This window comes from Trichechus manatus, unplaced genomic scaffold (genome assembly GCF_000243295.1).
Source record: "Trichechus manatus latirostris isolate Lorelei unplaced genomic scaffold, TriManLat1.0 scaffold00112, whole genome shotgun sequence".
Taxonomy (NCBI): domain Eukaryota; kingdom Metazoa; phylum Chordata; class Mammalia; order Sirenia; family Trichechidae; genus Trichechus; species Trichechus manatus.
The window spans coordinates 8,711,014-8,722,320 of NW_004444048.1; the positions used below are offsets into that span (position 1 = coordinate 8,711,014).

The 11,307-nt window shown below is 32.9% G+C and overlaps 1 protein-coding gene across 3 annotated transcripts in view; it reads right to left on the reverse strand.

The window, feature by feature from the left end:
* IPO8 (importin 8) overlaps positions 1–7,137 on the reverse strand; it is a 66,811-nt gene extending 59,674 nt beyond the window's left edge. For 2 of the 3 annotated variants that reach the window (XM_023738069.1, XM_023738068.1), the window contains exons 1-4: positions 5,315–7,137; positions 2,668–2,826; positions 1,475–1,631; positions 247–336 (exon numbers count right to left, since the gene is read on the reverse strand). In XM_023738069.1, coding sequence (XP_023593837.1) covers positions 247–336; positions 1,475–1,631; positions 2,668–2,826; positions 5,315–5,451 — 543 coding nt within the window. In that variant the 5' untranslated portion in view covers positions 5,452–7,137. Of the gene's footprint in view, positions 1–246; positions 337–1,408; positions 1,632–2,667; positions 2,827–5,314 lie in introns of those variants that run through there. The other variant, XM_023738071.1, reaches the window with a different exon arrangement.
* Between the last annotated feature and the right edge of the window lie 4,170 nt (positions 7,138–11,307).

Below are 11,307 nucleotides of genomic sequence, written 5' to 3' on the forward strand. Positions count from 1 at the left end.
AGATGCAGGGGAAAAAAGACTACAGGAATAAATGCCAAGTCTTAAAAATGGTTATCACCATTTTTAGTAGAATTATACAGTTATTATTTTTGCTCATCTAAACTTTCTAAAAATGAGTATGTATTATCAATTACTTTTATTACAGTAGTGGTTTTCCAAACAGGCTAAGATGATAAATCGGTCTACCACAAATATCCCAAACCCAAGTTTCACCAGTTTTCCTTAGGAACAGGGGCCCTTTCTTACAGGAGGAACTGTTCTGTCAATAATGGTTCGAAAGATCTCCATCCATTCTGTCATGGTTTGGTTATTCATCAGCTGAAGAGGCAATGCATACTGGAAAACAGAAGAACAACAACATAAACAATATTTCCTCTTCTCCAAAAAAGATTAGCAATTTTATCTATACTGTAAAGCTGAAATACATGAAAACAGCAATTTCATATAGCTCAATGTAAAATTAAGCTTAAAACAGATCCATAAGTACATATACGTACATTAAAATTTGTAAATCTAGAAATAGAAATGTCAAACTTCACTGAGGTTGGGGGAAGAGGTGAGAATTTTGTAGTGATTTCAGGCATGACGTGCTAAAAGAGGGCTTTTTACTCTGAAATATCTGACTTGTTTCTCTGGGCTAATCTTTTAAATAAAAAAAAAAAAAATCAATACAGTAAGGTCTCATTTATTCAGTATGAGATTCTAGATAAATGATTTTTACCAATTTACCCCTTGGTGTATCACACTTTAATTTTAACCACTTTCATAAAATTCTTTACCTCATTAAACAGAGTACTGCTATTCATGAAATATTTTTTCAGTTACTTTCCCCTATACTGTGGCATAATACAAGAGTCCATTTTTGTATTATACAGGTGTGTGTCTGCATCGTTATGAGCTGCAGGAGGTGAGGTATAGTGCCTCTGCATCCATTCATTACACAAATGTGCTATATGCTAGGGACATAATAAGACAGACATGATTTCTGCCCTCATGAAGTTTACACTCTAGCTGAGAAAAAACACATATAAACAAGGAATTATAATATGGTATGTTAAACAACATAGATAAAACTAGTATAATGTTGATAAAACACACAGAAGGGGTATCTAATCCAACTTGGAAATAAAGGCATAACTTCCCAGAAGAAATGATGTGCAAGCAGAGACATGGAGAATGAGTACAAATTGGCCAGGCCATAAAGGGGGAAAAAGGGTGTTCCAGGAAGAAGTATAATATTTGTAAAACCTCAGAAGGGAGAGAGGGTCTGTTCATGAAGCTGACAGAATTTCAGTATTGCTGGAGTGTAAAGCACAAAGGTATTAATGGTAAAAGATGAAGCCAGAGAGATGAGGGTTTTATAGGCCATGAGAATACATAATAATAGTCAATAATAGCTGATACTTACTGAGCACCTTCCATGTGTCAGGTGGAAATACAAGATCCATATTTGTCTTCTGCTATAGAAACTTACCTGAACAAATGCGTAAAAGATTTTCAGAATCTGTTTCTGTAGTAACACAGAATAATGGGAGGAATCAGGAAGGAGCTGGATGATTTGCTGTTGAATACGAGGCAGAAATACATGCATTGCTGCTATAAGGGGTTCTCTTTCCTCTACTTTCTTGTATCTATATGAGCGAAGACAAAAAGAGACAGAAAAATAATTTTTCCCCCCCAAAACAGGTATAAACAATAAATGGAGGGAAATATATATACGTGTGTATTTTTAAAACTATACAAAGTTAACAAAGAGATTCAAAACATTAGCTTACATTTTCTGTTACGATTACTAGAATAAAGTTGGAAGAAACTTTGAAAGGGCAATCCCTAGTTTCGACAAAATATCTAAAATCTTCCTAGAAAAATTTACACTAGTTTTAAAAGAATCCAAGACTATTTTGTAGCTTTCCTACATGAATTTTTCTGGTACTTAAGTTAGTCTTCATCATACCACAATTCTTCCTATAAAACACAAGTTGATTGATATATACTAATTGAAATAGACATTCTTAATGCATAACATACAACATGGGGAAATCTTACACTATCCTAAATTGAGAAGTTAAAATAGTTTATAAACTTTGGTGCTCTTAGATCACTTTAATTGCTATAAATCTAAAATATTCTCTCAAAATTCTTAAAATACAGTATGAACTAATTAGTTTAAAAGAAAGAAAAATACAAGATTTTGTATGTACAAGTAGCCATGCTCTTTGAAACCAGAAAGCGACACTATTAAAGGTAATGCTGAATCCCCTACCTGCCAAGCAGCTTTTGTGGGAAAAGCATGTCACTAGCAAAGAAACTTTAACATTTTCTATCGTGCATCCAAAAAGGTAAATGTTTGATTTACTTAATAACTTGCTCACGAGAAGACAAACGTTAAAGTACCTCTTTATCAGCATTTCCAATGAAAGCTGTTAATAAATGGTCCTCTGAAACTATCAAATAACTTTGAGAAGCTCTGTATATTACATTCCTGTTATTAATAATGCAAATTAGCATATTAAAGGTTCTTTGAATAACTGCAGTAAATAAACATGTTTAACTGTGTTTAACTCGATGTTTCCTAAAGTAATACAATTCTACAGAACACCCCTAGCACAGACCCTATATGCAATGTAACACAAAGCTGGTATATTCAGCCAATAGAAATCAACTTACTCATATGTCTTCACCAGTTGATACAGACATAATAAACTGCCAAGCCAGCTTCCACTGCTCTGTGATTGCAAGTAATAGTCTATCTTGTCGACTACCGATGGCCAGTGACCAGGAAAATCATGTTTAATGATGGCACGGAGACACATCGTTAACTGGACTCTATAGGGGGTGGTGGGTGGGGTCCAAAATGTAAATAGTTATAGATATCAGGTTTCAAAGATCTTTAATAGTTTACAATATAAGTACTCTAACTATTTTACCCACATTATGTATGTATTGAGGATGGAAAAAAAAACAGCAGCTCCTCTAAAGAAAAACCTCAATGACTCAACTTATTGTAAATAAACAGCATGGATGATTTCCTAAATGAATGAAAACTTCACTCTGTCTTACCCTAAATACACCTTTCAAAAAAAATGAATTTAAAAATAAATTCATAAAATTTTCAAAAAAAACATAAGGCAATGAATCCACCTGAGCTCTGCTAAATTTCCCAGCTTATTTTATATTTTGGTTATCCTATCATAAGGGAAACCCTGGTGGTGTAGTGGTTAAGAGTTTGTCTGCTAACCAAAATGTTGCCAGTTCGAATCCACCAGGTTCTCCTTGGAAACCCTATGGGGCAGTTCTACTCTGTCCTATAGGGTCCCTACAAGTCGGAATCAATTCAACGGCAATGGGTTTTTGTTTTTGTTTTTGGATCATAAGGGAGGGGGGGGACAAATAAAATATTGTATTATTTCAGCTGGACAATCAGCCTACAGATAGTAAAAGTAAGTAAAACAGAGGCCCACATAACTGTGGGAAAACTCTGTGGGCCAAAACTTTGAACCTATCCATTATTAGTTAACAGCCAACACAGTATATTGTACCTATCAAAGCTGTCTGAGATACTGATTTTGTACTCTAAGTATAAGAAATAAGCATTAGCTAGGTAAGTCCTGAAAAGGAAAGCAAAGAGCCGTTTCCAAAAATTAAAAGTAACAGGAAGACAAAACAGAAAAACAGAATATCCCTTTAATAAAACTGTAAAGTTACATGATAAAAGATGTGATCTCCTAACACTTAGATTAGTAATCATTTTCTCATGGGATCGCAATTCTAATTGGGATTGAAAAAATAATTTCTCTTCAACAAACTGTCAATATTATTACCAAATATGTCCTTACATGATCATTTGCAAATGGTTAGAAAGTGAATCTGGCTAAATTAGGATTCCACAGTACCAAAAAATATGTGTGTTCAGTTGAACAGCTAATAACTTGGATTCACTGAAACTGGTAAAATAAACATAATAATGCCTTTTCCTTGTGTTACTAAATTTTTTCAAAATTTTCTTTGCAATACTCTTAAACTTTTGAGTATAGGAAAGAAAATGTTTCTCCAAGAGTGATTATAGTTAACTCTTAAGGACATAAAAGAAACAAAGCAACAAAGACTTCTCATGATAAAGATAAAGCTCTCCTCTTTGTCATCAGCAACTGTTCGTTTAAACAACAAATACTTGTGTACAATAAAATGAAAACTTTACATTTTAAAATTTCATCTTCCCACTCTCTCTCCCAATCCTTTCTCATACCAAGCCAAGGAAAAGATGGCTATGAAAGGAGGAGAAACCTGCTAACTAGAAATCATTATCATTTACTGGATTAGTGGGTAGAATCATTGGAAGATTCAGGGAGAGCTGAAAACAGAAGGATTTTTGACAAGAATCAGAATACATGATGGCCTGGAGGGGTACCAGTGCCATGGTTGGTATTTGGGCAACCACTGAGAATAAAAATGATTTTTTTAATTAGTAAACCTGTTTTCTCCTCTTACATAATAGAATAACCACACAAAGAAGAGTTCAATGTTAGTTCTCCTTCCTGTTACCATTTCCTTCATATTTCCCTCCTTTCCTACCACTTATGTCATAAGCCTATTAGACACTCAGGCTACAGCTATAGCTAATCTCTGACATTAAACAATTTCATTCCCCTACATCCATTTCACCTACAGAAGAATTTATTTCTATTTGAAGATTGCAAAATTTTCATGACTCTACAGCTGTGCTGTCCAATAGGACACTCACTAGCCACATATGCACACTTGAAATTAGTCAAAATTAAATAAATTAAAAATTCAGTTCCTCAACTGCACTAGCCACAATTCAAGTGCTTAATAGCTACCCGAGGCTAGTGGCTAAATATTGGGCAGCGTGAATAAAAAGCATTTCCATCACCGTAGAAAGTTCTATTGGACAGTGCTACTTTACAGCACCTATGGATTTGAGAAACTGGAGATAATTCTTCTATTTTGGACCTACTCTATCCTGTCTTTTCCAAAGGAAAAGATACTCATTTCATGAAAATGAATAAAAATATAATTAAGAGGTTAAGAAAAGTAGCAAGTTAAAATTCCCAGAAGTCAATCTCCCTGTGTCAGAGAAAAGAATAACAAAATCTTGTCCAAAATATACTGAGGCAAAGAATTGCAAATCAAAGACTAAATAATTAAAAGAATATTATCTGAGTGCCCATTTTCACTACTTTATATCTTAAAAAACAACAACAAACTTGAAGCTAATGATTAGATCCTCAAAACCCTAACCCCACCCAGGAGCCAAATATTTTGTGCTTCCTACTGATCATATAGTATAATGTACCTCACTAAATCCGGAGACCGAATTATTCCTTCCACAATGTTATCACGTATCTGCTGGCGATCATTTTCATGAATGTTGAATGGAAATATTGCTTCTCCTGGTGGAGGTTCTCGGTCTGGCCAGTACTGTGTCACCATGTTCTTCAGGTAAATGGCAGCTACGTTAAGAGAAAAAATGCTAACATAGCAGTACTGAAAGGGTGGCTTTATTTAACTTTACAGAGCATGAAAGTCTAAGTCCTTCAATGCTAAACATGAAATGCAGCAAAAGGTGGAAAATCCTACAGTTATAAACAGCGAAGCAAGTAAGGGAAAATGGGAAATAATTTGAAGGTTTCTCTTTAGCTAGTTAAGCAAGTCTAAGCAGTAAGCATTTTGTCAAATCAGGCTAACAGAATAATTATTTAGGAATCAAGTACACATCCTTAGCCAAAATACAAGGTCGAAATGAGACTCTACTCGATGTAGTTCAAGATCATGAGTCACATTTTTCAAAACGCTTAATACTGAGTTCACAACAGGAAAAATTCTACTTTTCTTTAGGTAGATTGCTTTTTTACTTATTTTCTTTCACCTCCTCTATTTGGCACTACCATTTTGAAAAATCTATACACATACTTTTTAAAGCATCTGTAATCTCCACTTAACTTTTTTTGAAATATTTAATACTTGTAAATATAATACTAGGGAGAAGGATATCATCCTTCAAATATTTTCAGAAAATCTCAGGAAATTTTTCTCTGTTTATTTCTATCAAAATCTATAATCAATGATTTTGTTCCTATTCTTGTTAACCAACTTCAACTTTTAACAAAATGCTTCTGAAAGAAACAAGCTAATATACTCCTACAGGGTTTTTCAGAAGGAATGCGAAGCTCTTAACCATCCAGTGGAACACAGAAATTAAACAAATAACTTACATATAATGTTATGTTTTGGTATATAAGAATAAAGAGATGTGATCCACAAAGCATCATAACTTCCTTCCCTTAACGCTCTCCTCTCCCTTCTTAACCAAGTTTACCCCTCTTCACCCCTTTTTATCATAAAACTGAATTGGCTGGTAAAAACATTAGACCACAGACAAACCAACATGTTTGACACTGGCTATAATTATACTACAATAGAAATTTAGTTAAATTATGAACTTGACATCCTATAAACTCCTCTTAATTATTTGTGATTCACCAAAGATCTGAAAAAGATGATTCTACCTAAAGTTTCAATTTGTTTGGTGAAAAAAAGTTATTTGGGAGTTTTTGTGTTTATGTTAGTGTGGTTTTTGTTTTATTTTACTTTTAATTTTAAATCACACAGACACAGAGCAAGTACCACCTTTTATCCCAGTACTGTTATTATATTTTATATAATGACTGGCATAGAATATTCAATAAAAAATTGTAGACTGTTAAAAAATTAATAAATGATCAAGAATATGGGCTAAAATGTCAGCAGTTCAGAATGATTATATGGGATTAATCTTTGCAAAAGGAAAAATCAGCTATATCCTATACAAGCTCATTTAAATTCCTATGGAACTAGTTTTGTAAATAAAGAAAAGCAGCCTTCAAACAGCAAAAATACATAGTAAAATCATAAACTTACTTATGATTCAGTAATTAGATCTATTAATTTTATAACTAAAAAATATTTGTATTCTGGGACACTATGCCTATATAAAAGGCAAATTGACTAATTTGTATAGGTGAAAGAAATCTGCAATTAGTTAAAAATAAAAGTGAACTTAATATAATAATTTAAAAGATAATATTAATTACTCTTGCAGATAATTATGGATTACTCTGGATAAGGAAAGGAGCCCTGGCGGCTTGATGGTTAAGCGCTTGACTCCTAACCAGAAGTTTGACAGAATCCACCAGCCACTCTACGGGAGAAAGACGTGGTAATCTGCTTCCATAAAGATTATAGCCTCGGAAACCCTATGGGGCAGTTCTACTCTTTCTTATAGGGTTGCTATGAGTTGGAATCAACTTGACAGCAACGAATTAAGGAAAAATACCAAAGATATTTGAAATAATATCAATAATCCAAGAACCTCCCTTTAGTCATCTAATTCAAATATCTATATAACCATTTGCCAGAGCTAAGAAACAAAACACTAATATCATCTTAATTAATCCAATTTATAAAGAAATAAAGCATTAAACTTTGCCTCCCTAGAAAATCCACTCACTATTTTAAGCATCTTAAATTTGAAATTAACTTACTAAAACATACACTTCTCTCCTTTTTAAGCAGAATGAATCACTTAAAGACTCAAAGCAGGGACACAAAAAGGTACTTGTACACTAATATTTACTGCAGCACCGATCACAACAGCCAAAAGGTGGAAACAACCCAAGTGCCCAGAAACACATGAATGGATAAACGAAACGTGGTGCATACGTACAATGGAAAATCATTCAGACATAAAGAGAAATTAAGTTCTGATACATGCTATGAAAGGATGAACCTTGAAAACATTATGCTGAGTGAAATAAGCCAGACACAAAAGGGCAAATATTATATGATTCCACTTACATAAAATATCTACAATAAGCAAATGCATAGATACCAAAATTTATTAGTGGATACCAGGGGTGGATGAGAGGAGGAAAAAGGGAATCATTTCTTAGGCGACACTCAGTTTCCATTAAGGGTAATGAAAACATCTGGCAACAGATAGTAGTGATGGTTGCACAACACTGTGAATGTAATTAATGTCACAGAATTGTCACATAAAAATGGTTGAAACAGCAAATGTTTTGTTATATATATTTCACCACAATTTTAAAAAAAAAAAGTGACTTGAGAGCTTCCTGATCATAACTATCCTAAACTTAAATTAGGGTTCCTTCTCTGCAATTACATGGTAATAGTAATGATGTTATTATGATTATCAATACCTCAAAAGAAAAGCAGTAGAGCAGATATACAAATTTATTTTACTTGGCTTGGCAACATAATATTTTTTTTCTATTTCTTGAAAATTCACAGTAAGATAACATTCACTAATGAGCTTACTTGACTGTAGCAAGAATATTTTACAGTTGCCCACAAGCAAAGAAAAATCAAGACTTGACTATTGTACAGAGCTATGTCTTTCAATTGGTATTAACACGATTTTTTTACAGCTTTACACAGGCTGATTTTTATTAAGGATCACATCATTCTTTCTTATATGTCATGCTAAAATGATAACATCTATCTGGTTGTCACCATAAAGCTCTTGGATATCCCTTTATCTTAATAAGAGATTAAATAGGACAGAAAATTTATAAATGGCACTTAAATTTAGGATAATTATAATACAGAATTATACATAATGTATTTCAGATCTTATGATAAATAAAAGAACGGCTGCTCTAAGAAAACTGTTCTAAAGGATTAGGCAATGATCAACTACCAAGAAAAACTCTGTCTTGTGGGGAACAGATTTGAAATCCACATAAATTATGAAGACAATCTGCCTTTAAATGCTGCTTACATTATATATCAAAACTTAATTACTCCCAGCAACTCTACCACCAGGTATATACCCAAAAGAGTTGAAAGCAGGGACTCAAACAGATACTTGTACACCAATGTTCAGTGCAGCACTATTCACATAGCCAAAAGGTGGAAACAACCCAATGTCCACCAACAGATAAAGGGATAAACAAAATGTGGTATATACATACAATAAAATGTTATAGACGTACAATATTATTCAGCTGTAAAGAGAAATCAATTTCTGATACATGCTATGACATGAATGAGCCTTGAAAACACTGTTAAGTGAAATAAGTCAGACACAAAAGGACAAATATTGTATGACTGCTTAAATGAAATATCTAGAATAGGCAAATGCATGGAAACAGAAAGCAGATTAGTGGTTACCAGGGGTTGGAGAAGGGGAGAATGGGAAGTTACTGCTTAATGGGTACGGAGTTTCCATTTGGGGTGATGAAAAAGTTTTCAAAATAGATGGTGGTGATGGTTGCACAACACTGTGAGTGTAATGTCACTAAGCTGTACATTTAAAAATGGGTATAATGGCAAATTTTATGTTATATATATTTTATCACAATAAATTTTTTTTAATTTCATTATCTAAGTTATTACAATTTAAATGTGTACAGAGTTGATGAGGATATGGTGAATCTAGCATTCTAATGCACTGTTTACAGAAAAAGTAAAAAGTAAGGCGTGATAATACTTAAATATTAATATTTTAATATTTAAAATATTGAAATATTTAATATTGGTAATATTTAAAATTCTAAATGTTAATATCAAATATCCATTGACCTGCCATTTCCATTTCTTATCATTTATCCTATGAAAACATTCCCACAAGCACCCAGAGACACATATCCAACAATGCTCATTTTAGCCTCTATCAATATCATCACAACAACAAAAAGAGACATAAAGGAAATGTCCATCAATATGAAGTTGCTTCAATAAACTATGGTAGATGCACACAGAGAAATGCTGAAAAGTTGTTATAAAGGATGAGGTTATCTATATATACGCTAATATGGAACAATCCCTAAGAGTAAATGGTAAATGAAAAAAGAAAATTGTAAAACAGCATATGCTATAGGTATACTATAAATGTGCTATGCTAATTTTTTTTTTTTTACAGGAACATGTAAAAAAAATTGGCATAGCTGTGCTTATGAAAACGTTTTGTAGTTGGTAAACAAAATATACCATATTTTTACATTAAAATATGGTATATCTATAGGAAATAAAAAATTGGAGAACTATGCAACAAAGTTGATGGCAGTTATCTTTTGAGGTGGGATTAACAGCAATCTAATATATAAATTCTATGTTTTTGTAATGTTTGTATTTCACGTAATGAAGACATTAATTTAATAAATTTTTAAAAGTTATTCTTAAATACTACTTTTGTAAAAGCTTGACAGGAACTTTATGATGACCCTATAAACGCTTGGGTTATTAAAATAGATTCCATTCACCAAAATGTGGTTTCAGAACAGCCCTGTTTAATAAAACAAAGATAAAACAACCGAGAATTAGTTTCAAAAAATTTATATAAAAGTCTTATGAACCTTGCAAAGTAAAAAATAACTCCAAGGTGAATGTTTTTCCATAGGTTTTCATTTTTTATCTTAACCACAAAGGGATCTTTTAGGAAATCATATATATTGTTACAAACATTTTCTCAAAGCTTAGTAATTCCTAACATTTTTTATCGTTATGTTCAAATGAAATTAAATACTTTAATCACCATATAGGGCACGATCCTTCTTCAATAAAACTGTACATCCACCCTTCTACCTGAACACATGCAAAGACTAATGTTCAACTAATCTTAATGACGGTCATTTCTGAGTGATGAATGTTGGGTAATTTTGTTTTTTTACTTTCTTCACTGTATTCTTGGGTATTTCCCAAATTATTTACAAAGAGAATATGTCACTTACACAATGGAAGTCTTTTTAAATTAGCTACTCCGTCTGTCCTTTTATCCCCTTTACATTGTAATTACTATCTTCTCAGGACTCATGATGCTCCAAGGCTTTCTCCACTTTTAACCTTCTGAGCTCTAATGACAATCTCATTTATTAAAAAAAAAAAAAACGATGCCCAATATCATGGAACTAGCATAAAGTCCCACAGATGTAAAAGTAACCTTCAGGTTTAAAGCAAAAGGTCCTGCTCGCCAGTCACTTAGTTAGGGACATGTGTTCAGTAAATTACACCTCCATGATCTGACATATGAATGGAGCTCAAATTCACATCTAAATTCATGGTTGTAATCTATGGGCCCTAGGACACCAAGGATTGTAGGAAATTAGGGAGATTAAGCTATTAAAATTGGGAAAGTTAAGGAAAAGAATGGCCAAGTTACAGAGGCAAGGAATTGGTGGGGAGACGGGAGAGGAAGAAAGAAAAAACTCAGGGAGATTTGAGAGCTCAAGATCTACCACCCATAACTTTCCAGAGGGGGAGAAAAGTGAGCTCTTAAACCATTAGAAA